General features: G+C 42.0%; 2 protein-coding genes across 4 annotated transcripts in view; one reads left to right on the forward strand and one right to left on the reverse strand.

Moving 5' to 3' along the window:
• Positions 1-6,109: 6,109 nt before the first annotated feature.
• Positions 6,110-7,480, reverse strand: TUG1 (taurine up-regulated 1; the record flags this gene model as incomplete). Its single annotated transcript, XM_080717782.1, has 3 exons — positions 6,110-6,694; positions 6,786-6,985; positions 7,342-7,480. 3 exons carry the CDS (start codon positions 7,478-7,480, stop codon positions 6,110-6,112), a joined length of 924 nt encoding a protein of 307 aa, XP_080573908.1.
• Positions 7,481-7,988: 508 nt separating this feature from the next.
• Positions 7,989-26,946, forward strand: part of MORC2 (MORC family CW-type zinc finger 2) — a gene marked incomplete at both ends in the record, with an annotated part of 42,370 nt that continues 23,412 nt past the window's right edge. For all 3 annotated transcript variants that reach the window (XM_080717998.1, XM_080717999.1, XM_080718000.1), the window contains 3 exons: positions 7,989-8,056; positions 17,880-17,933; positions 20,476-20,510. In XM_080717998.1, coding sequence (XP_080574124.1) covers positions 7,989-8,056; positions 17,880-17,933; positions 20,476-20,510 — 157 coding nt within the window. The remainder of the gene's footprint in view (positions 8,057-17,879; positions 17,934-20,475; positions 20,511-26,946) is intronic.

A 26,946-nucleotide genomic window follows, 5' to 3' on the forward strand; every position in this document is an offset into this window, starting at 1 on the left:
GTTGATGGATTAAAGCTCAAGATAATAATAGGTTTTGATTGTCTGAAATTGGGGTTATGAATGACTGCTGGAGAACAAGACTATTGGTTTTAAGTTGCAACAGCAGTGGGGCTTTAAAAAGGCAAAACACATCCATTTCTTTGTAAATATTAATTCAGTAAGTCCAGATTAGGTAACTTAAGCAATGATACAATCTCAATAGACCACAACTCAAATTCTAAAGAAGTATTCCCTCCTTATCTCTTCTCCCTTTATTCTCCTCCCCTTTGCTTCCCAACCTCCTTACCCACCTGAGATGAAATGCTCTTGAACAAAGTATAGAGAAAAATATAAACATCATAGAAGTCACCCAAATTTGGGTCAGAATTAACTTTTCCCCATTCCTCTCCCCTGTAGTCTTATAAATCTAGGGGTTCCTTTGCAAAAAAAAAAAAAAAAAAAAAAAAGTAATGATCACATACAGCACTTTCAGATGCTAGTGAGAACACTAATTTAAGCAGTAAGACAAGGTATGAGAGCCAGGCATGATGCCACAGGCCTGTAATCCCAGTGACTTGGAAAGCCAAGTCTGGAGGATAGCAAGTTCAAAGTCAGCCATGACAACTTGAGACCATCAAAATGAAAAAAAAAAGAAAAAAGAAGAAAAAAAAAAAAAGGTGGAGATTTAGCTGGGTTCAATCTCTAGTACTGCCCAAAACAAAAACAAGACCAGGCATGAGAAACCATGTTTCTTATGGTTTGTCCAATTTGTTGGTAGTCAGGAAGTACTCACTATATGGCACTAAAGCAGTTTCCCTTTTTGTTAAAAGGAATTAAACATGGAACAGCTAAATGAAGCTCTCTGCTGCAAGTCTTCTGAGATCCTCTAAAACACTACACTGCATTTTGGGTTGGGGAAAGGAACACTTTATGTGTATGGTACTAGGGGTTGAACTCAGGAGCATTTTACCTCTGAGCAATACCCACAGCCCTATTTTATTCATTTTGAATAAAGGTCTGGTTGGTGAGGCTGACCTTGAACCTGAGATCCTCCTGTCTCAGTCCCCCAAGAACTGGGATTATAAACCTGTTCCACCATGCTCAGCTGAAGGGACAAATCTTACAGTATTTTACCACTTAACTGGATAACAGAAGCTCTCTATACTTTACACATATATACACATAAAAATGGATGGCTCATTTTGTATTAGTTTGGGGACAGAGGACTACAGATAAACTCTTAGTGTCTAGAAGTATTAATACAATGTAAGATGATATGAACAGGGATTTCCTAATAATTAGGCCATTTGGGGAACTACTATAAAAATAGACAAAAGCAGCTTTGTTTCACACTGGGTAGCTTTCACGAAAAACATGCCTGATATGACATTCTGCTCCCACACTTAGGAAGGCTGCCAAAGGATCCTGGTCTAGGTGCAGCAACCACATGATTAAAGAGAAAACATCCTATCTGCTGGGGCACCAGATTAGCAAGCTGGAAAGTTCTTGAATGCCCAATCTCCAGCCTTTTTAACACTGAGGGTAAACTGGAGGCTAAGTTAATGCCAAATATAATACTGGACTGGGAGTCAGAAGGTCTGTTCTCTACCATTTTGTAGCTGTGTTGCCTTGGGTACTTGTTTAACCTCTTAAATTTCCATTTTCATTTCAAAAGGGGATGTTTTGTTTTGCTAATTAAGTGAGATAAAACAGAAGTGCTTTCTAACTGTAAAGTGCTATATAAACAGAGGGGATTACCATAGAGGTTCTATCTTGATGTATCATGTGGTCTTTTCTGGAGTCTGATTGAAGCCTTGTGAGATGCTGTTAGATAAGGGGATTCCTTGGTAGAATTTCTTACATTTGTGTGAAAAGTTCTGGTTCCTGAGTGATCCCCAAAATGATATGAGTTGACTGTGCCTTGGCTTTCATCATAGTGGGTCAGAATATCTGCTTCCTCATTCAGTAGGCTACTATGGATTTGAAGGAGAAAAAGAACAGAGCCCAGTGACCTTGATGGGATCCTAGACAATCCATGAACTTCAATCATCTGAGGTTGTGGGGTGTGGTCCAATGCTGTTCTCAAAGAAATGTTGCCCCTCTTCAGACAGAGTTGACAAAAATTCCCTGGTCCAAGTTTATTATGTGTCTCCGAAGGCTTTTACTGAAGAAATGAAATGCACACTTATGAAACAAACTGGGCCTTCATTGTGATAAAACAGCTTTAGCTATTTGGCTTGAGGACTCTGACTACACTATAAAGGGCTATGTTGAATCTGGGTAGAACAGGACAGTAGAGGTGAAGGCCACATCATGATGGCTGAATGCCTCTTGGGTCACAGTGGTCCACTGGAATGATGTCTTCTTCAGTAGTAAGATGGCAGCAATCACCATGGGCAAAAATCCAGGTACCAGGTCTGTAGGCTGATAAGACTAGCAGAAGATGGTTGGAAAGTCCAGGTGAACACTCAGCAATCAGGAGGCACAGGACTAAAAAAGGGAGGAACAAAACAAGCAATATAACAAATGCATGAGTTAGAGAAACAGGATTCTTTTTTTGTGTGTGTATGTGGCACTGAGGATTGAACCCTTGGGTATGCTACCTCTGAGATACACCCCCAGCCCTATTTTATCTTAAAACAGGGTCTCGCTAGGTTGATGAGTCTCACTACTTGCTGAGGCTGTCCTTGGAATCTGTGATCCTCCTGTCTCAGCCCCCCAAACACTGGGATTACAAGCATGTGTCACCATACTCAGCTACAAACAGAATTCTAACACTGAGGTGGGTCTGATGTCAACACATCAGCTGCCTGAGGGGCACCAATTCTTGATAAGCCCGAGAGATACAATGGTGTGTGTGTGTGTGTGTTGGTGGTGTTGTGGGGAGGGGGAGGCAGAAATAAAATCACAGAAAACCTGGTTAGTAGTTCCTGATAACAGAAAGATATCTCTGGAGAAGACTGTTTCCTCAGAACAAACTGTCTTAGAGATGTAGCAAACAGGCAGTGCCCTAAAGCTCATATTTTGGGGCAGTTATTTGCTTTTATTCCTGCTACCAGATATCATTAGTTGCAGGGAAGGAGGACATGGCACCACAGGTGGCACACAAGTGAAATTTAAAATTTATATACTAACAAGAAAGCAAAGGGAATATCTCCTCTTTCCTTTTCCAATGCCTTCCTTAGGTTGTCACACAACCTTCTCCTTTTAAAAGCTGCCCTTTCAGCTTAAAAAAATTTTTGAGTAGGACAGAGTAACACCTTGAAGCAAGCATGCTTCTGGTCCACTCAATGTATCAATTCCTCTTTAAGTCTGAGGGCTCCAGAGATCCTTTAAAATTTATTATTAAGTGCCAGGCCGGGTCGTGGTGGCGGAGGCTTGTAATCCGCATTTGGGAGGCGGAGACAGGAGGATCATGCAGGTGCGAAGCCAGCCTTGCTGGCTTAAGAGACCCTGTTTCCAAATAAAAAAGTATAAAAATAGGTCTGAGAGTATAGCTTGGAGGTAGAAGGGTTTCCAGGAATCCAAGTACCACACACACACAAAAAAAAAAGAAAACATAAAATTTATAATTAAGAAGCAAAACATTACATAAAGACCCATATCTAGTGACTTTATTACACAGCGGTTAAGCATACACTAAATGCTGGTTCTGAGAGGCTGTTCTTTGAACTCCTTTGTAATAAAGAGAGGTGATGCTGCAAAGGTAAATAAAACAAGGCCCTTGCTTTCAAAGAGTTTGCTATCCAGAAGAAGAACAAATGCATGCAAATAAATGATTTTGCAAAGATGCATAGATATGAGATACATAACATGCTATGTATCAAAGACCATATTTTGGCTAACATTAAGAAGTTCATGGGAGCCGGGTGTGGTGGCGCACGCTTGTAATCCCAGCATTTGGGAGGCTGAGACAGGAGGATCGCAGTTTGCGGACAGTCTTAGCTACTTAGTGAGGCCCTTTGCAACTCAGTGAGATCCTGTTTCAAAATAAAGAATAAAGAAATAGGGCTGGAGGTGTTGCTTGAAGGTAGAATGCCCCTGGGTTCCATCCCCGGTACAGCAAAAAATTCACGAGGACAGCATCTGAGTTGGATATTGAGGAAATGCAAAGTTGTGACAGGTGAGAAATCAGAGAAGGGCATTTCCAGGGTAGAGAAAAGAGTGTGAAAAAAGTGCAGAAATGGAGAATAAGGCATTTCAGAAAATGGCAAGTACCGTAATTGACTTTGGAGTGTTGTCAGTTTGCACTGAGAGTCTGGACAGAAACTCAGGTCTTCTATTTCCCAGTAACAGTGCTGGTGGCAGTGCTTGCTCAGTCGTTGCCTCTTTTTCTCACAGCAAGGTCAATAGTCCCAAAATTAAAAAAAAAAAAAAAAAAAAGTAAAACTACCACCGGAGCTTCTGCCACATTATAAGCTCTTCTGGGTTGCAGGTCCAGTTCTTGAAAATCTGGAGTCCATGGATGCATCTAAGCTGAAAGATATCTGCTTCAATAACTGCAGAACACTGTAGCAAAATCTTTTCAACCTTCAATCCTGGACATCTTGTTTTGTCACAGAATTTCAAGCTTTGAGTTCCAGTTGAATTTCTCCTCCTTTCTCTGGAGGAAAGCCTCTTATCACCAGTCTAAGATTCTTTTGAGGTACATCCAGATTTAGTTACAAAGAGCAACACTTCCCCCCCCCCCCCAAAAACAGTCATTTTTCTGGAAGTGAATCATTTGTCTCTGCCTTTTGGGTTAAGGGAATAGTCCGTTGATTTTTCAGATATCTGAATAAAATAGCAGGGTTGGCTAACATCTAATCAGACAAACTACACTTAAAAGTGTTTATGTTCACTTAGAGCTGTACCACTTGGTAAGCACCACTCCACAAAATGAAAATGTCTGAAATCCAATTGTTCAAACATTTTATAGTGTTTGCTGGATAATGGCCTGGAATTTAATAAAAGCAGCTGACAATTAACAAAGAAACAAAAGATACCTTTTTGGCTATCTCAGTATCACAAGCAATTACAATACAAGGCAGGCCGGGGAAAATATTAAGCTTCCACTCACTTCCATATCTGATTTTGAGGTTCATCAGTTCTAGCCAAACTTTTCCAAGAATGTTAACCTTCAATTTGATACAGAAAAACCCCGAAACATCTTCAGGAATGCCACGCCTGGGTTAGTCAGTTCCAGTGAAGCCTGCTCACTAAAAATCCACGTGCACCATTAATTGGCTGAGCTTTGCAGCACCATTTAGAGATAAGTCTGTTCACTACCAACCACAGAAACTAGGGACACAAAATAGGAGCAAGTGACGCATGGCAACCATGGTCATACAAAGTGGTCAAAGAATAAGGAAGGTCATCAGGCACCAGTACAAGCAGCAGAAAACAAGAATCGCTGGGCCAAAGATTAAATATGCTTCTTGATACTACAGAACACAATCACTCCTAATTGTAGCTGCTTTACAGTTGGGTGCCACTGTACCATGTGTATCAGCCATCCTTCAGGCACCCCATGGTTAAAGGAAAGGATTCAGAATAGAAGCCAAGCAGGGGAGTGCTGTTACCCCGAATAACCATTATGCATAGAAACAGCTCACATATCCCAGGGACTCAAACAGGGGCTTCATATTGGTAGTGAAGGGTCCCAAATGACATCTAGGCCTCAGTTTCCTCCCTGTGGCATAAAGGAATTGTCCTTCTTAACTCTTCTGGGTCACGCCCCCTCCGAAAACTTGCTAGCGGATGGATCATCATTTCCTTGGAATGCACATTCCCACAAATTTCTGCATACGATTCCAGGGAGTTTGGGGATCTCCAAATCCAAGGTTCCCAGGTTCAAAATTCCAGGAACTGGGCAATTGCTAAGTTTTCTTACAACTCAAAAACAAAACAAAAAAAACCTTTACACATAATCATCCTTTACGAACAACCAACGCTTTATAGTTTACAAAGCGCTTTGAACCCCACACACACCGACAGGCAGAGGAGGAAACTGAGGCGCAGATCAATTACAGAGTGACTTGCTGACGGTCACTCGGCCAGCTGGTGGCCCGGCCCGGGAGCGGCCCCAGCTCCTCCGACCCCGGGGCGCGGATCCCCACCCCGGGGCTGCCTCCAGCGGTGCCGCGCCTCACTAAGGCGGCATGAGGAGGAACAGGCAGAGCAGGAAGCCCACCACCAACCATCCTCCGGCCCCCTCCTGCCCGCCCAGCTGGGTCCTCGCGGGCCCCGAAGGGTGGCGCCAGGCCTCCAGGCCGGCCGCCGCCACCCCCGCCTCCCCGGCCGCGCCGAATCCCGCCGCCGCCGCCGCCGCCGCCGCCGCCGCGTCCCCGGGAGCGGGGCGGAGCAGCTGCCCGCCGCCGCCGACCACCCGGACGACTCCTCGTCGGATCGCAAACGCATAGGCCGCCGCCCGAGTTCTGCGGACGAGAAGAAAGACGCGGCGCGAGCGCCAACGGCCACCGGGCGCGCGCCGCGGCGGCCGGGCCTGCGCCCCTAGAGCGGGATGCCAGAGCAGGAGAAAGAGCCGCCAACCGATCGCTCGATCGACCGCGCGCCCGCTCCTTCGCCCTACCAGACCGGGGAGGGGGGGAGGGCGCGCCAGGGCTTCTTCTGAGTTAGGGGCCTGACTCCCCGGCGACAAGACAAGATGGCTTCTCCGGTCCGCGCCGCAGCTACCGTCCCGGCTGCGTCGCTCGGCCCGCCCCCGGTACTGTTTCTTTAAATGGCGGAGAGGGTCAAGCAAGCAGGAAGAGAGGCGCGCGCGCTCACGTGACGGGGGCGGGACCGGCCAGCCGAGATCCGGTCACGTGGGAGCGCGCCGCCCGCCAATCAGGAGGCGGGGTTTCCCGGCGGGGGCGGGAGGAGCTGCCGCGCTGTGATTGGCGGAGCGCGCCGCGGAGGCCTCGGGGGCTTGGGGCGTCGGGTAGTGCGCGAGGTGGCCGGGGCCGTGCGCTCTCGCGGAGACAAAGCCGGGGCTGCGGGGGCTGTGGCGGCGGCGGCCCGGAAGCTACGCTCGGAATTTGGCGGCGCCGAGCCTTGTCACCCTCTCAGCCTGCGCGGCGCGCGCGCGGGCGGGCGGCACCGGCGGCGGCGGCGGCGGCGGCAGCACATGGTTCCAAGAGCGCGCTGCGGTTGTTGGGTTCCAATTCCGCGGGGAGGGACAAAGGCAGCTGCGAGCTCCGGGCAACGCCCGGCCGGGCGGCGCGCTCGCCACTGACCGCGCGCGCTCGGGGCCTGGAGGCGGCGGCTCGGCTGCGGGCGGCGGCCGCGGAGCGAGGCCCGGGCCGGGCGGCGGCGGCGGCGGCGGCGGCGGCGGCGCGGGGGAGGGGCGGGCCTCTGTGAGGCCTTCCCGACGCCACCCACCGAGGGCGGGGCGGGTCTGGAAGAAGCCCGCGGCTGGCCGCTCTGGGGCGGGGAAGAGGTGAGGCGCGGAAGCCAGCGCCATATGCGCTCCGTCGACCCGGGCCTGGAAGGATCCTGACGTCATGCGTCTCGAAGACATGGGTGAACGCTCAGTTTTCTGACAGAAGTGGGTAAATTTCCGGGTTGGTAAGTTTCCGGATCGGTAGAGGAAAGTTAGGGGAACAAAAAAAAAAAAAAAAAAAAAAAAAGAAAAAGAAAAAGGGGGACTCAAAGATCGCGAAGATGAAGCAGTAATCATCAAAAACCGCCAACTCAAGGACCGTCTTCCCGGGACCATCCACTTTGGACCTCGATTGTCCGAATTGAACTGTCGAAACTTAACGCTCAAAGTTCTTTAGGACTGCAAGTTGATGACGCTTTTCTCTCTAAAATATTCCATCATAGATTGAGAAGATTACAGAATACTCGAAGTCAATTTCGGTTTTAATAATCTCAGTATATTTGGGGTAGATACTAGTTTCAACAGACATCATTAAGGAGCGCGGCCTTAACCTTCACTCGACGAATCTCTGGAAAATCGGTTCCATTATATATATATATATATTTCTCTGGGTAAAAGACCGAAGACCGAAGACCTCATTGCAGTCATGGCTTTCACAAATTACAGCAGTCTGAATCGAGCTCAGCTAACCTTTGAATATCTACACACAAATTCGTAAGTATCTTTTAAGGGCTCCTGAGGTCATCAGTAATTCATTCATTGATATTAATGTGGAAATCTTTTCCTCAGAAAATTCTGCTTTTACACTCTGGGATGTAACACTGGATATCTTGAGCTCTGTATTGAAGAACTGAGATCAGTGAAGTATTTATTGCTATTCCAGAAGAATCTGATTTTCATTATTGGACCAAAAATTTCTAAATGCAAACTAGTTATCTGAAGTCAGTATATTGACTTGTGTCATTCACGTGTTTAATGGGAATCCCAACAAATACTGCTCTTTGGATCACCAAAAGTTGGACTATACTAGCATCAGCTTTTTCTCTTTTGTAAAAACAGCCTAGCCAGATGTGGTGGCTCACGCTTGTAATCCCAGCATTTGGGAGGCTGACAGGAGGATTGCACAGGTTCGAAGCCAGCCTCAGCTACTTAGGCCCTTTGCAACTCAGTGAGACCCTGTTTCAAAATAATGAATAAAAAATAGGGCTGGGGGTGTTGCTCGGAGGTAGAATGCTCTTGAGTTCCATCCCCAGTAACGCAAAAAGGAGGAAAAAAAAAAAACCAGCCCGAACAGTTGGGTTATAGCAAATGTTTTCTGACAAGGAAAATGGAAGATAACGACATTTAAGTGACAACTCGTGAGAAGAAAATTATATCCCTCCCCTTCCAAACGTTTGGCTTTATCTTTATGGGACATTGGTCTCTACATACAGTATAATTTGTATATTCTAGGCAGGAAATGGCAACTTTTTTAAGCCCTTGATTTAGTCTTTCTCCAAATGTGCGGAACTACAGAAGCATACTGCATTTATGGTTCTTTAGTTCACAAAGAGGTTACCATCACTCCAATTTGGTATGGAATGTTTTAGGGCTTATTGTTAAACCCACACTCATTATTCCCCAGTGAGATGAAAACTAGTGTATTAATACAGTCATCTATTACTTTTGAGAAGAAGGTAAGTATTCTACCTCTACTGGAAAGGAGATGATGAACAGCTAAGTGACTAGCTCAGACTTACCTTGAAGAACTACTTTCAGGACTGAGAGTATAAACTTTAGTTATTCAATAACAATGCAATGATTTTTAGCCTTTTATGGAAAAGACGGTCTGTCTTTTTGCTATTTTTCTCATCAAGGATATTTTCTCTTGAGTAGTGAAGTGATTTGCCAAATGTTTAGGGTATGGCTTCATTTTTAGGAATTTATTTTTTTAATTTATTTTTATTTTATTTTTGGTGGTACTGGGATTCCTGGAAGCCCTTCTACCTCCGGGCTATACTCCCAGACCTATTTTTATATTTTTATTTGGAAACAGGGTCTCTTAAGCCAGAGCACGTGGCTGGCTTCGAACCTGTGCGATCCTCCTGTCTCCACCTCCCAAGCGTGCGGATTACAAGCGTACACCACCACGCCCGGCTTTGGGAAGCTTTTAATTGAAGTAGGTCATCTTAGGGATGGTACAATAGAGGTTGCCTACATAACTTTTCATATTTATGGATTTGGAATTTGGATCTTAAAGTCATTAATCAAAAGTACTAGCATAGTCTTGGGAAAATCCTTCAATATTCTTTTTTATAATTGAATTTTCATGTTAGGAACAAGCAGGTGAAGGCCACTTCTTTTTGGGGGGGGGGTCTGGAGATGGAACCCAGGGGCATTCGACCTTCAAGCTAGACCCCCTGCCCTATTTTTAAAATTTTTTTTTTTTTGTGGTACTGGGGTTCCTGGAAGCCCTTCTACCTCCGGGCTACACTGCCAGACCTATTTTATATTTTTTATTTCGAAACAGGGTCTCTTAAGCCAGCGAGGCTGGCTTCAAACCAGTGCGATCTTCCTGTCTCTGCCTCCCAAGCACGGGGATTACAACTGTGCGCCACCACACCTGGCTTAATTCTGTATTTTGAAACAGGGTCTCGCTGAGTTGCAGAAGGCCTCACTAAGTAGCTGAGGCTGTCTGCGAACCGTGATCGTCCAGTCTCAGCCTCCCAAATGCTGGGATAACAAGCGTGAGCCTCCATGCCCAGCTCCGAAGGCCACTTGTGAATGGTTGTAAAGTAAATGGCTTTTTGTTTTTGAATTTTGAAATAACATGGCAAAATTGGGACTACAGACTATGATAATCTTCAGAAAAGACTTCAGAACTTGGGTTCTTGTTCCAATCTTGCCCAAAGACTTTAAGCAATAATAAAATAACAGTAAGTCATTGTTTCATGCAAGTCATTGGTCTGAACTTTGTCAAAATCTTTTTTTTTTTTTTTTTTTTTTTCGGTACTGGGGATTGAACGCAGAGGCATTCTATATCCGAGCTACTCCCAGCCCTATTTTTAATTATTTTGAAACAGGGTCTAAGTTATGGGAGGGCCTCACTAAGTAGTTGAGGCTGGCTGCCACTTGTGATCCTTCTGTCTCAGCCTCCTAAGTACTGGGATTACAAGCATGTACCACCACGCCCGGTTCTGTCTAAATCTTTAATCTTTAAGTAGACCTGTGAGTTATGGTTTATTTCTCTTTTTGCATTTGAGGAAACAGGCTCTCAAAGAGTTTAAATTACGTGCTAACGGTTAGGTAGTGCAGAATGGCAGATTAAAGGTGACGAGTCAATATTTATTCAGCGACAGTCTTTAGTGCTTTTAACAATTTGGCAATACTGACCTGGTGAGTTTTACCTTCAAGGGCCTGTTTTCTTGTCTGAATTTACTTCTCACTTTAAAAGTTCAATTGTAGTTTATCTTGGTGCTTCTAATTTGAGGATTATAGTATATTTCTTGCTCTCTCTTTTTCCTATTGTATAGCTTATTAACAATAGGTGGGTAGTGCCAAAGCAAAGAGGCAAACTTCAGTTACATTACTTGTTAATATTTGTTGATATTGGAGAATTTTCAATGAATTTTACTTACCCAAATTAAAGTGGAACCACCTGCTTTCTTTAACATAAGAGGATTGAAGTATCACTTTGGAAGCTCTGGAATTTCTTATCTGGATCACAACTTTGACCTTTGATGATGTTCTGCTTTTATTTATTTATTTTTTTATACTTTATTTGGAAACAGGGTCTCACTAAGTTGCTGAGAGCCTCACTAAGTGGCTGAGAGCCTTACTAAGTAGCTGAGGCTGGCTTTGAATCTGTGCAATCCTCCTATCTCAGCCTACCAAGCACCGGATTTTAAGCCTGGGCCACCATGCCCGACTATGTTGTTTTGCTTTTAATTGTGTGTAATCCTACCAACTATGAACTTTAGAACACTCAGTATTGAGTGTGGTTAATTTCACGAGATTTCTTTATCCTTCTGACTTGATTGAAAGTTCATTTTTAGAGAAAAGTGAAGTTTTAAAATCCTCACATGTGACTTGTTACTTGTAATGGAGGGAGATGAACCTCCTCTGTGTTAGGTGGTTTAGTAAGTAACCTTCAGAGAAGGAAAAGTTGGTTTTGTATCTTCTCCTATGTTCTGTTAAAATCTTAAAAACATTAGACTATTTTAGGGTGTCTGACATCTACAGTATTACCATATTGTGAAAGAAGTGGCACTTTGCTTACTTTCATTTAATGTAGAGCCCACGCTTCATGGAAATCACATTAGTGAAAAGGCTGGGCTTGGGAGCTAACCTCCCCGTGATTTGACTGCTTCCCGTCTGTGTCTTTGGTTGGGCAAAGACAACTTGTTGAGCCTCAGTTTTTTCATTTAGAAGATGAGTCTAGCCGGACGTGGTGGTGCATGCTTGTGATCCCCGCGCTTGGGAGGCAGAGACAGGAGGATCGCACAGGTTCAAAGCCAGCTGTGCGCTGGCTTAGGAGACCCTGTTTCCAAATAAAAATGTAAAAATAGGTCTGGGAGTGTAGCCCGGAGGTAGAAGGGCTTCCAGGAACCCCAGTACCACCAAAAAAAAAAAAAAAAAAAAAAAAAAGGTAAGCTAAAGAAGATGAGTCTAACCTAAAAAATTGTGTTTATGAGGAATACGTCAAAAACTATGAGGAATACGTCAAAAACAAAGTTTGTAGGTCATATATGGTACACAGGGAACATTGAATAAGTGGTAGTTATTCTCTTTATGATATAGGTTTATAAAAACTAAAAATTGATAACGCTCTATGATATTAAGTCATTAGGTAGATAAGGTTTTATGGAGTATATGTTGAACACTAAACATGTCTTGAAAAAATTTTTGTTATTAGTCCTGTAGTAATTATCAATGGATATTAAAAAAAAAAATTTAGTCTAGCCAGGCATGGTGGTGTACGCTTATAATCCCAGCGCTTAGGAGGCTGAGACAGGAGGATCGCACAGGTTCAAAGCCAGCCCAGCAATTTAGTGAGACCCTGTTTCCAAATAAAGTATAAAATAGGTCTGGGAGTATAGTATAGTTTCCACCCCGAGCACCACCAAAATAAATAAATAAATAAATAAATAAATAAATAAATAAAAATTTTAGCCCAATTTTATTTATTTGGAAACAAGGTCTCACTAGGTTGATTGGAGTTTTACTACTTGCTGAGGCTGTCCTGAAGCCAGTGATCCTCCTATCTCAGCCTCCCGAGTACTGGGATTTCAGGTGTCCACCACCATGCTTAGCTATTAATGGTTATTCTTTGGTACATCAATGTTAGGCTGAAAAAAGGCCTGGGGAATTCTCAGGATAATTGGAAAGTCTAATTTCTTTTAATACTGGATGTTGCTTTTATGAAGTGATACATTAGAATTTATTTTTGTGGTACTAGGGATGGAAACTAGGGATATTTTATCTTTGAGCCACACCCCCAGACCTATTTTATTTTTTATTTTGAAACAGGGTCTCACTAAGTTGTGGAGGGCCTCACTTATTACTGAGGCTGAACCTGGCCACAAACCTGTCATCTTCCCTTTCAGCCTTCCAAGTACTCGGATTACAAGCATGCACCACCATGCCTGGCTCTACATTAGAGTTTATACGTAAAAGGAGTTTCGTGCTGTTACTGCATTTTGGTGGTGGGTTTTGTGACTCTTTCATAACATGGTGGTAGTAATGTCCCTTTGGCCTAGGATGCATGTAAGTCATCTGGTTTGGTGTAGTGGTGGGATAGATCAGGCTGATTTTATAAGATGGCTACTTCTTATGTTTCATCCTGTTGATACAATTAATAACTTACTACCTTGGTCATATATTTTATCATATGAAGTGAATGTAGAGAAACCTGTCAATTTAAATACTTCCATTTCTTGTGGTTTATTGGTCTGTTGAAATGTAGGTTTACGCCTGGCGTGGTGGCACACACTTGCAATCCCAGCGCTTGGGAGCTGAGACAGGAGGATTGCACAAGTTCGAAGCCAGCCTCGGCTACTTAGTGAGGCTCTCAGCAACTTAGTGAGACCCCATTTCCAAATAAATATAAAATGGTTCCACCTCCAGTACCACCAAAAAAAAAAAAAAAAAGTAGGTTTACACTCCAAATATCAATGACATTTGAATGTAAAATGGCTGCTTCAGGATTCCTCAGCTTCATTTTGTACTTAAAAGGCAACATAACAAGAACTCAGCAGAAACTACCATTGTCTGATGGCTTTGTGGATAATTATTGTTTTAAATTCAGGCTGACTATAAATAGATCATTTCCCTTACATAATAAGCTACATGTGAATTTGTCACTAGAGATGCTGAGCTGCAGAACTGTTTACTGAAAACAGAAGAGTTTGTTTGTTTGTTTGTTTGTTTTTGGTGGTGCTGGGGGTGGAACCCAGGGGTATTTTCTATCTCTGAGCAATGTTCCCAGACCTATTTTATATTTTATTTGGAAACAGGGTCTCACTAAGTTGCTGAGAGCCTCACTAAGTAGCTGAGGCTGGCTTCGAGCCTGTGTGATCCTCCTGTCTCAGCCTCCCAAGCGCTGAGATTACAAGCGTGTGCCACCACATCTGGCTAAAAGAGAAGAATATTAAAAATTGATCTCGAGGCTGAGCTTGTTTCCAAATAAAAAATATAAAATAGGTCTGGGAGTGTAGCCCAGAGGTAGAAGGTCCCTGGGTTCCATTCCCAGTACCACACATACACACACACACAAAAATTGATCTCTTGCTGAGTGTGGTGATGCATACCTGTAATTCCAGTACTTGGAAGGCTGAGAGACAGGATCAGAGGTCAAGTCTAGCCTTAGCAACTCATAAAAAAAATAGGGCTTTGGGTGTAGATTGGAAGTAGAATGCTCTTAGGTTCAATCACCAGCACTAAAAAAGCAACGACAACTTATTCCAATGGTTGATCATATTTGGCTCACATGCAAAGGCACTTTAGGTCTATGAAGAGAATGCTTTTATTTTTTTAACATTTAGTCATTCTTTTTCAAATGCTGGCAAACAATGAGTGCACTTCTTGGAATATTATTTGGAAAAAAAGGGAAGTTACACAGTTAAGTTGATATTAAGAAATGTTTAGAATTCAAACTTAAGCATTGGAAGATCCACCATTAATCAGTTGGAGGTCTAGAGAAGATTCTGAATATTATCTCTGGTCTTACCAATAGTCACAAAAGACCCCCTTTATATTGTATGTTGTCTACACAAAAGTACTCTTTTGCTTCATTTTTAAAGATAATGATTAGCTTATCTGATTATTCGATTTGAAGTATCTTCATTATTTATGTGAATCAATCAAATATGTATTGTTGAAATGCAGTTGCTATTTCTGTTCTTACTTTTTGGTACTGGGGATTGAACCCAGGAATACTGTTACCACTAAGCTGCATCCCCAGAGGCTGGCCTTTAGAATGCAGTCCTCCTCCTCCTGAGTAGCATGGATTACAGGCACACATCACCATCATCATACCTGGCTGCTATTTCTGTTTCTAGTTTCCTTCAGAATTTGCTTGATAATTCCTTTTCACCATTCTCACTACCAAAGGCCAGAAACTTAATTTCTTTTACTTATTTTCCCCTAAAATTTAAGGCTAATACAATTTATGCTTCTAATATGGTTGTGCTTTTGTTCTCCCCATTCCCAGGAGCTGCATTTCTGAGATTCCTTAACTTATGTTAAAGTACAGATTCATGTTTTAAAAGTATTGCAATCAAATTGATTATTTTACATTTTTGTGTAGCAGTCCTCAAAGTTCAGAAAATTAAGTATATACAAAACTAATTCACTTTGTTAATTGTAAGTTACTTAAAGGTCAGGCAGGAAGATGTCTGGAAGCTTGAGAACATTTGTTAGATTCCTTTTTTGGGGGACCGGGGATAGGGTTGCACACAAACCTATTTAAATTTTGAAACAGGGTTCTACTGAGTTGCCCAGGCTGATCTAGAGCTTTTGATTCTTCTGTTTCAGCCTTCCTAGTAGCTGGAAAAATAAGCTCATGCCATTGTATCCTTAGATTAACATTTAGTAACTCATCTTAATTGTCCAGCATATTTCTCCATGTTTCTTTAGTGGAGTATATAGAATAGATATGTTTATCCTATTAATAATTTGAAGAATTTAAATGGAATTCTAGAGAAGTATTTTTGACAATATGTCATTATGACTAATATATATTAGTCAAGTATGTGTGTGTGTGTGTGTGTGTGTGTGTGTGTGTGTGTTGCTGGGGATGGAACCCAGAGGCTTTCTACTTCCGGGCTATACTCGCAGACCTATTTTCTATTTTATTTGGAAACAGGGTCTCACCGAGTTGCTGAGAACCTAAGTAGCTGAGGCTGGCTTTGAACCTGTGCGATCCTCGCATCTCAGCCCCCAAGTGCTGGGATTACAAGTGTGCGCCACCATGCCCGACAAACCTTTTGTTTGAAACTTGATTCTTCATGTAAAATAATTAGGAGTTGGGTTTTATCAGAAGTTGAGGTCTATTTTCCAGGTGAATTGGTAATAACATATCTATGCTTGTTAAAACATTCATTGATTGTTTCTTTGGCTTAGCAACAGATATCTTCATTGATCTTGTGCGGCAAATTTGTTCCTAAAATAACAGGAGCTAGTGGTTTTAATTCAGAATTTGCATATGTAAACATGTAAGGATTTACTTGAGGAAAAACTAGGGTTCCTGGACAGTTCAGTTATGAATGTTTGTATTATAAACAAATGTTTTATAATTTGTTTGAAACAATATGGTAGGTGACCAATATTGATGGTCTAGATGACTTAGTTGCTGGCTATTTAATGTTGATATATTTCATTCTAAACTTTTAGAAATTTTCTTTTTTCTTCTTTTTTGCAGTACTATGATGGAATCCAGGGGCATTCTACCTCTGAGCTATGCCCCTACCCCCATATCTTTTTATTATTTCTTTATTTTACTTTTTGGTGGTACTGGGGTTCCTGGAAGCCCTTCTACCTCCAGGCTCCACTCCCAGACCTATTTTTATATTTTTATTTGGAATCAGAGTCTCTTAAGCCAGCGAGACTGGTTTCCAACCTGTGCAATCCTCCTGTCTCCACCTCCCAAGCACAGGGATTACAAGTGTGCACCACACGCCCAGCGTTTATTCTTTATTTTGAAACAGGGTCTCACTTGAGTTGCAAAGGGCCTCACTAAGTAGCTAAGTCTGGCTGCGAACCACAATCCAAGTGTCTCACCCTCCCAAAGGCTGGGATTACAAGCTTGCACCACCATCTCCAGCTTTGGACATAACCTCCTATACCTAATGAGGACTAATATGGAAAATAGTGCAAATTAAAGAAAGTGTGAATTATACATGTCAGTGGATAACATTAGCATTTTAAAATACCATGTTCAACTTAATAGCAAAAAAAGGAAACATATGCTTTTGTGCAATTTATAAACAAAAATACTTTTAAAAGTGGGAGAGAAACCAAACATGGTGTCACATGTTTGTAATCCCAGTACTTGGGAGGCTGAGACAGGAAGATTGCAGGTTCATGGCCAGCCTCAGCTACTTAGGCTTTCCATAATATAATAAGACTCTGTTTCAAAATAAAGAATGAAAAATAGGGCTGGAAGTGTAGCTTTGAGGTAGAATACCCCTGAGTTCACTCCCCAGCTCTGCCAAAAAAAAAAAAAAAAGTGGGAGAGAATAACAGTAATCTGGACTTTCTGATTTTGACTCAAAACAGAACTTTGTTCACATTAAAGAATTGAATTCATAATCCTTGAATGGTTCCATCTAGAAGAAGAGCTTGATGTGATCTCCTAGGGACCCTAGTAAAGTTTTACCCCTTTAAGGGAGCCAGTGGTCATCTTTTTTTGGAGGCTACTGAAGGTTTTGGTGGATAAATACACAACTGCTATGTTATTCAGCACTCAGTAAAGATACTCAAGATGAATACCTACAATTCTTCCCATGAGATATGCAGAAATTGATAGCTGGTTAAGGAAATGAAAACAATGCAGGCATTTGTCTAGGCAGACCATCACTACTTTTAGCACCTTTTAATGCTTAGGGTGGGGTTTTCAATTCAAAATAGGAAGAATTAAAAAAATAGAGCCGGGCATGTTGGCGCATGCTTGTAATCCCCGTGCTTGGGAGGCTGAGACAGGATGATCACGCAGGTTCAGAGCCAGCCTCAGCTGGTTTAAGAGACCCTGTTTTCAAATAAAATATAAAATAAATATAAAATAGGTCTGGGAGTGTAGCCCGGAGGCAGAAGGCCCCTGGGTTCCATTCCCAGTACCACAAAAATAAATAAATAAATAGGAAGAATAAACATTTCTGAGTAGACAGCAGAACTGATTAACACTTGGGGAGAATTAGCTCTGTGGAGCCTTGAGTTGTGGAGAACTAATTTCAGTAGTATGAGTGGAGATTTTAGATTTTTATAAAACTTTTAAGCATTTTATAATCTTGACTAATTAGAAGTCTTAGTTGAATGCATAATTCTTTTGCTGTCATTTCAGAACCACTCATGAATTCTTGTTTGGTGCTCTTGCCGAACTGGTTGATAATGCAAGGTATGTATTCTAGTATATAATCTGTTTGGAATGGACACTTTTTGGGTCACTGTGGCCCTTGTTCTCTGAAGACTTCAGAGGAAGAAGTAGCTGCATCTGCCAAGAGGCCTGTTACTAAAAAAGTACTTTTAATATCACACTGAGTCTTTCATTTTGTTTTTTAATTAACTTAAATACATTCACTATTCTTTCTGTTCTTGCCTAAAAATAGCAGACTCACTGCCATTCAAACCATGTTTCCTTGGGTATTAGAGCAAGATAATTGTGAAAAGTAGAGTTAAAATAGGAACTTAGGAGTCAAATTAATGGGACAGATTAGTTATGATTTTAATTTCTGCTGCCAGGATAGCGTACCACTGAATGTCTTTAAAACTATGCCACAGTTTTGTATCTTCTCCTATTATGTTTTATTTTAAGGAGACTCCCATTGATTAAAGTTTCATCCTTATTAGCTGTTGTGTTTGGAAAGAATTATTCTTCAGCACTGTCTTACACTGAGTTCTTAGTGATGGAGGCATATTAGTGTTACTGTTTAAGGCTAAATAAAATTTCTTTTTTTTCCCACAAAGACCCTACTCTAAATACAGATTTTATAATTATGTTATAAAAATATTATATTAGTCTTATCCTTGAACACATAAAATTTAGATGCATTATTTATTGGCTTGTGTTGACTAATGAAGAAAGAAGAGGTTAAGAATTTATAAAAGTGCTTCTAAGTAGTTTTTTAATGAGTTTGCTTATAATTACCAGCATCTGTAAAGTTAACCTATACTATTATTTTTGTTGCTATTACCTGGGCTGCTCATGGAAATATGTTAGGTAACAGAATGTTTAACCAGAAAATTCCCATTTTATTTGAATTTTGATTGACTCAAAAATTTTCCATTCAGTAAAAAATGTTATAATTGAATGGAATTTTGTTTGAATTTGCTGCTTATAAAGAGCTTGCTGAGCTGAGGCAAGTGGCTTTTTTGTGTGTTATATGGTGAACTAGAGATTCTTGGAACTATGTTTTTCTACTCAAGCACACATCTTGTCGATCTCTCGTTTTAAAATATTTTTATATCTTTGAGAATAGAAACATACTGATCTGTGTTTTTTTTTGTTTCATTCATTCATTCATTTTTATATTTTTGGTCTTGGGATTGAACCCAGGGTCTTATGCATGCTAAGCATGCACTCTACTACTGAACAATATTCCTAGCCCCAGAGCTGTGTGGATTTTATGCATTTAAAACCAGTGAAGTACTTGAGAGGCTGAGAAAGGAGGATTGCAGGTTCTCGGTCAGCCTCAGCTACTTAGTGAGGCCCTTTGCAACTTGGTGAGACCCTGTTTCAAAATAATGAATAAGAAATAGGGCAGAGGGTGTAGCTCAGAGGTAGAATGTCTTTGGTTTAACCCCCATTATCATACACACACAAAAATAATCAATGAAATATAACCAATGAAGCTAGTTGTGGTGTAAATGTAAAAGCTAGTTGCTAAGTAAATGCTACTATAATCCCAGTACTTGGGCAGCTGAGACGGGAAGATTGTTATTTGAGGATAGTCTCAGGAACTTAGGCCTTTCACAACTTAGACCCTGCTTTAAAAAAAAAAAAAGGCTAAGGGTAGAGATCAGAGGTAGAATGCCCCTAGGTCAAGTTCCCATTACCACAGGCAAAACAAAAAACAATGAAACTGTCTATTTTCTTGCCTGCTGTGGTTGGCAAATTGGACTAAATTACTTCTAAGCCTTATAGGAACCTTCCTTGATGACTGATGATGTGATTTCAGCCTATGTCTGGAGTCTAATGGGATCCAACTTCCTTTCAAAGCTAGGAAAGATAAAATTATGGGCTCAGGAGTTAGTTTCCTCACTGCAGTATATGTACCATTTTGTGATAGATATACAATTTTTCACAGGTCTTGATGTAGGTAATAGTTTTCTTTTTCTTTTTTCTTTTTTTTTTTTTGTGATATTGGGGGTGGAACCCAGGGGCTTTTCTGCCTCTGGACTATACTCCCAGACCTATTTTTAGAGTCTCACTAAGTAGCTAGCTTCAAACCTGTGCGATCTTCCTGTCTCAGTCCCCCAAGTGCTGGGATTACAAGTGTGTGCCACCACGCTGGGCTTATAGTTTTCTTTTTTAAGAAAAATCTTCATGAGCTGGGTTTGGTGGTGCATGTTTGTAATCCCAGCATTTGGGAGGATGAGACAGGAGGACTGCAGGTTCATGGACAGCCTCAGCAAGTGGTAAGACTCAACAACCTAGTAAGACCCTATTTCAAATAGGAAAAATAAAAATAGGGCTGGGGGTATAGCTTGGAGGTAGAATGCCCCTAGATTCAATCCTGTTACCATAAATAAATAAACAAAACTATTCACAAATTAATAAGGAAAATTATGTTGTCAAGTATAAAAGTAAAGCTTTAATGTATGTAAATTTTTTATGGTTTCCTGAAAGACAAAGTACCGTGTATTTCACTTAAAATATTATGCATTCTGCTAGTCAGTATTTAAAATTCTCATTTGGATCTTGTGGGTTTCTTTTTTAGAGATGCTGATGCCACCAGAATAGATATTTATGCAGGTAAGTCAGACTTTGGACCTTTCTTCTAATGCCCAGTTTCCTTTAAAACACTTATTATTGTGACTAAGGAGAAATAAGTGAGAAATAATGGAAATGACCTGAGCCTGGGGAGGCAGCACAGTTAGTTCAGGTCAAGGTAGAAATGCTGGTCAGGTACGTCATAGGAAGCAAAAGCACTGGCTTTGAAACTAGCACTGGGTATACAAATCTTAGGTTAACATAGCCACCAGAAGACTGTGGGAGTAAAATGGCCAAGTACTGGTCATCATCTTGGGAAGGCAAGATCTTGCTGGAGCTTCTCATCATTCTGGATAAGCACCAGTCCAGCCTGGAGAGTTACTGGTGTCAGCTGAAGAAAACAGCTGCACTGGGTTTGCAGAGATGTTTTCAGGCAGAGGTATCAGGAAGGAGGGCTTGGCTTGGAATTTGAAGCTTTGGTAGGTAGCCTCTACCTTTTTGCTTATTTGATGGGCTGTGCTGTTGTATTATTATATTGGGGATTGAACCTCTGGGCATTTTACCACTGAGCTACACCACCAATCCTTTTCATTTTAAATTTTGAGATAGGGTCTCGCTAGGTTGCTGAGGCTGGTCTTAAACTTATGGTCAGCCTCCCAAGTACTGGGATTCTAGGCATGTACCCTCACACCTGCCAGCTGTGCTCTTTTATAGTAAGATATTCTTAGAGTGGTTACAACAGTAGAAAAATTCTTAACCATTATCATTGGCCTCTTTTTTAATATTTCATTTTCTGTCTAGTTTTTGTACTAACACTTTATTTTTATCTTTATTTTTGTCGCTTGAATACTAAGACTTTGGAAAGAGAATAGAAGACAGTTTTAAAATCCAGTTTGGCTAGTGCTATATGTTTTTCTGACACACTTTTTTTCTGAAATCTTCTGAAAGGTTCGAGGTCACATTTTGGATAACATTGCCCATCTTTAGGAAGTCTGTGTATTTATGTGGGACTGTATAGTTACCATGTAACCCCTTCATGGACCCACTTGATAAAAGAGAATATACACACAACCTTTAGTCATGAAGAATCTTCAAGTAAGTTATGAGCAAGCTCTTATGCCTAATATACTTTAAAGCAAAGAAAATACTCAGAAATTCAGGCAAGGTGGTACGTGCCTGTAATCCCAGTGCCTCAGAAGGCCGAGGTAGTAGAATCCAAGTTCAAGGCCAGCCTGGGGAACTTACTTAGATTCTGTCTGAAAATTAAGTAAAGAAATAAAAAGAGCTGGGGATGTATTTCAGTGGCAGAGTGACCCTCAGCTCAGTCCCCAGTTCTGCCAAAAAAGAAAAGGGTTAGAACACTTGCATGCATGTCACTTAAATTCTGAAAGTGCTCAATTGAAAAGACTTGCCAAAGTGGTAGAAATAGGCTCCTTTTCTTTTTAGAAGCAAATAACAGGAAAAGGGATATAGCAGAAGAATGTTAAATGATAGTTGCTGAACCCTTGGGCCAGAGGGAGGTACCTTCTAGTCCACATTTTACTGGGCTTCAGGAGTAGTAACATCTGACAAAAAGTGGCCATGTGATCACCTCTCTGCAGAGGATGGAGCAGAGCGGCCCTGTACTCCTCAATGTGGAAGGACCAATCCTAATTTCAAGTTTATTTCGAAGAAGTTTTTTTTTTTAAAATAGCATCTCAGCCGGGCATGGTGGTGCACACTTGTAATCCCCGCGCTTGGGAGGCTGAGACAGGAGGATCACATAGGTTCAAAGCCAGCCTCAGTTACCTAGTGAGGTTCTTAGCAACTTAGTGAGACCCTGTTCCCAAATAAAATATAAAAAAAGCTTTGGGAATGTAGCCCAGAGGTAGAAGGCCCCTGGGTTCCATCCCTAGACAGACAGACAGACAGACAGACAGACACACACACACACACACACACACACACACACACACACTCACACACACTCTCTCTCTCTCTCTTTCTTTTCCCTTCTACCACCTTTGGTGTGTGAATTTCAGCAAGGAAATTTTAATTTTAATTTTTATTTTTTTTTGTACTGGGGTTCCTGGAAGCCCTTCTACCTCCAGGCTACACTCCCAGACCTATTTTTAAATTTTTGTTTGGAAACAGAATCCCTTAAGCCAGCATGGCTGGCTTCGAACCTGCGCGATTACAAGCGTGCATCACCACGCCCAGCAAGGAAATTTAATTTTTGACACTTAGAAAGCAGCAGAATAATTGGGTTTCAGTTTAAATAAAAAAGGCCCAATGCACATTTATTTTGTTTTCTCTGCTACTGTTGGGCTTTGGGAAAAGTCCAGAGAGGATGAGGTGAGTCCTTTGCTCAGAGAACTTAGTCTCTAATTGGAGAGGCAATTAGCACAGTACAGATGAATAGAGAAAAATAACTAGATCTTGAGGGAACAGTCAAGATAGTTAAGTGGTGTGACAGAATCATCAGAAGACTTGTTTTACTCCAAGTATTTTGGGATTGGGAGTCTTGGCATCCTTACCTTTACACTCTTCTACTTCAGTGTCTTCTTGATGAATTTAGCAGGAGGAATAAAAGCAATGAAATTAAGCCACATGTGGTGGGGCAAGCTTGTAATCCCAGTACTTGGGAGGCTGAGACAGGAGATTCACAGGTTCAAGGCCAGCCTCAGCAACATAAGCTCTCAGCAACTTAGACTGTTTCCAGATAAAAAATAAAATAGGTCTGGGGTGTAGCCCAGAGTTTCATATCCAGTACTACAAAATAAATAAATAAATGCCAGATGTGGTAGCACATGATTGTAATCCCAGTACTTGGGATACAGTGCAAGAGGATCGCAGGTTTGCGGCCAGCCTCAGCTACTTAGTGAGACCCTGTTTCAAAATAAAGAATAAAAAATAGGGCTCGGGATATAGTTTGCAGGTAGAGTGCCCCTGGGTTCAATCCCTAGTACTACAGGTGGGGGAAAAAAGCAATAGAATCAACACTAAGATGTGTGTGTGTATGTGTGTGCTACTGAGGATTGAACCCAGGGACATTTTACCTCTGAGCTACTCTCCTGGCTCTATTTTATATTTTTATTTTGAAACAGGGTCTCAAAATAAGCCAGCACTACTCTTAATAATCTTGTTGGTGGTAAATAGGAAAAGTATTTTCTTTTTGCGTATTGTGAAGCTGGATTCATACTTGACCTTGGAAATCTCTATAAACTATAAACAGTTTGAAGTTACCATAAAAATTATATTTTAAAAACTGCCTTTAAACCTAAGAAGGGCAACAAAGGGATAGCCATTCAGAGCACAGAGGTGTTTAATTACCCAAAGAATTTTTACAAATTAAAATCAGATCTTAATGACATGTCTGTCAGAAGTAGATTCTGGCAACTTCCTTGGTTTTTTGGGATAGGTAGAGCTGCCTCCTCAAAAAAAGATCCCTTTTGTGATGCTATAGTGATGGTTAATAAATGGAAAATTAGAACAACTGAAACATACTAGTACTGCTCATCAGAGCAAACACAATTGAAATTAAGATTGCAGAGTCTGCTGGAAAACTTGGATGTCATTTCCTATCAGCCTCTGCAAAGGACACTTTTTTTTTTAATCACCTTTGACTTTTGACCCACAGCTTCATTTTATATCACTTCTTTTTACCCACAATCCAACTCACGGGTGCTTGAATGGAAGGATGTTGGCTTAGAGAAGCCCAGGCTTGACCTTGTTGAAGGAGCTTAGAAGCGCGGCCTTCCAGGCTGGTCCAGTCTCTGAAGCACAGCGGGAAGAGGCAGTTTGGCTTTGCTTTCCCTGTCTAGCTTCAGGATGTATGATGGAGGGGAGCACACTACCCCTGCTTTTAGGCTCCACCCAGAATCCTCACTCCTCAGCCCAGTTCTCTCTTTGAGGCGTTAGGTATCACTCAGTTGACCTTTTAAGTAAATAGTAATATTAGGAGTGAAGGTAGAAATGTCTAGGGAGGTGGTTTAGAGCAGGGACACCTTCTTAGTTCTTTTGGCTTGCCCTAGGGTCTTAGGAGTAGTTCACTCAGGGACAGTTCCAGTATCACCAGGGAGAAATGCAAATTTTCAGGCCTAGCCTGAGAGTATGGAATCGGAGCCCACCTTTTTTTTTTTTTTTTTTTTTTTTTTTTTCTTTTCAGTACTGAGGACAGAACCTAGGGGTATTTTACCTCCAAGCTGCACCCCCCAGCCTTATTTTTATTATTATTCTTCTTTATTTTGAAATAGGGTCTCACTAAGTTGCAAAGGGCCTCACTAAGTAGCTGAAGCTGTCCACGAACCACCATCCTCCTGTCTCAGCCTCCTGAATGCTCGGATTACAAGTGTGCGCCACCATGCCTGGCCCAGCTTTTGTATTTTCACAAGTTCTTCAGGTGATTATTGGTAACTACCTTTTGCTCCAGCTGATTCTTACTCCACCATCTTGTAGCTTAAACCCTCCTATTCTTTACTTCCAACGTCATCTACTGCAGAGAGCAGCAGAGCTTTGACTCTGTTACACTGTGAGCCCTTTGAAGACAAATATTGCATCTGCATGGTTCACTCTTCTCGTCCCTGTCACAGAACTAGGTGCTCAAGAGGCACTCAGTAAATAGTGAATGAGTAAGTGAGCACTTTGCATATGTGTTCTGGCCGGGTAAAGACACCACATGCCTGTTTACATTTGAAGTCTGTGCCGAATTATCTGCTTTGTTTTGGCACTGAGACAGTATTGCATGAAGATCCCTTAGTGTGGGCCTCTTCACCCTTGTAAACTATGTGAAAAAGCTTTGAAATGCTGTCTTTGAATCAGAAAGGGACCCAAGGACCTACTGTTAGGTGATGATTGCTGCTGAAACAGCCTGTGAGTCTTGTCCTAACAGAGGGGCCTAGAAAGTAACTTCTTTGGTAGTGTTCAAGGAGTCAGTCACCCTGGGGGCCTTTTCAGCCCATGTCTAGATCCTAGAGCAGCTTCGCACACACTTTATGGCGGTGGCGCTAGAATTAGAGCACCGCTTCCACCATGCTGTACCTCACGGGTCTGAGTCTCCGTGTGACACTTGGCTTCGTTTCAGGTGGGAACTTTGATAGCTTTTTGCACTTTCTGCGTACTTGTTCTTGCTTGCCAAGTCTCATTTGAATTGCCTAGACTCTAATAAGAAGCACTGCTATGGGGAGAGATTTTCTTATCTACCAGTAGTACTCCCAGGAAGATGCTCACCCTGAACTTTCCAGAGGCACTTGTAACGAATGCCAGCTTCCTGAACACTGCTTGGTACTTGAAGATCTCTGGTTTATCGCCCTTCTGAAATGGCATTATAAATTACATTAACTAGGCCAGGCGTGGTGGCGCACGCTTGTAATCCCCGCGCTTGGGAGGCGGAGACAGGAGGATCGCGCAGGTTCGAAGCCAGCTGCGCTGGCTTAAGAGACCCTGTTTCCAAAAATAAAAAAATAGGTCTGGGAGTGTAGCCCGGAGGTAGAAGGGCTTCCAGGAATCCCAGTACCACCAAAAAAAAAAAAAAAAAAAAAAAAATTACATTAACTAGTCTAACAGAGAGCAGTCACGACTCACTTGAAGTTTTAGCCTGTGGGAAGGACAGAGAGCACTTTAAACTGAGGCTTGTCAGCATAGATAGTTGTACAAAGTTGGTGAACTGCAGCTTTCCAGAGACTAGAAAATCCTCTGTTAGGGACCAGGCTCCAAAGCGGCACTGGGCTTGTCTCCAGAGCACCTCACACAGTTCTTTCCTTTCTAGTAGAAGTGCTACTTTGATTCTAGTGCCAAGCAGTAGACTATGAACAGCATCTGTGCTGAGGGGTGGGTGTGGCTCCTTACCTAGCTATTGAGTTCCCTGCCTCTGCTTCATCTCTTCTTTTTGCAGCACTGGGGATGGAACCCAGGGCAGTCTACCCCGAGCTACACCCCAGCCCTATACACCCCAGCCCTATTTTTTTTTTTTTATTCTTTATTTTGAAACAGGGTCTTCCTCACTGAGTTGCAGAGGGCCTAAGTAGCTGAGGCTGTCCACGAACCGCGATCCTATCTCAGCCTCCTGAATGCTGGGATTACACGCGTGCGCCACCATGCCTGGCACGTCTTTTTCTCTTGTTTCTGACTTTCCCTGGTTCCTAGGCTAGCTCCTCTGCTGCTCACCTGGTCTCTATCATTGAGTTAGAAGCACTGTGACTCAAGGCGATTATGTAACTGTCTAACATTGCCTGTTTGGAATCTCTTCTCCATTGTTCATGACATGTTGGACTCAGGCTGCTTTGGATTACCACTTGCTGCTACACAGGATAGCTGCTGAAGATTTTTTTTTTTTTTTGGTCAGTACTGAGGATTGAACCCAGGGGCATTCTACCTCCGAGCTATATCTCCAGCCCTGGTTTTTTTTTTTTTTTTATTTCAGAAACAGGGTCTCACTAAGTTGTGGAGGGCCTAAGTATCTGAGGCTGGCCATGAGAAAGAAATTTTTTTACCCACTGAA

The sequence above is a fragment of the Muscardinus avellanarius genome (assembly GCF_963383645.1).
Source record: "Muscardinus avellanarius genome assembly, chromosome: 21".
In the NCBI taxonomy this organism is placed as follows: Eukaryota; Metazoa; Chordata; class Mammalia; order Rodentia; family Gliridae; genus Muscardinus; species Muscardinus avellanarius.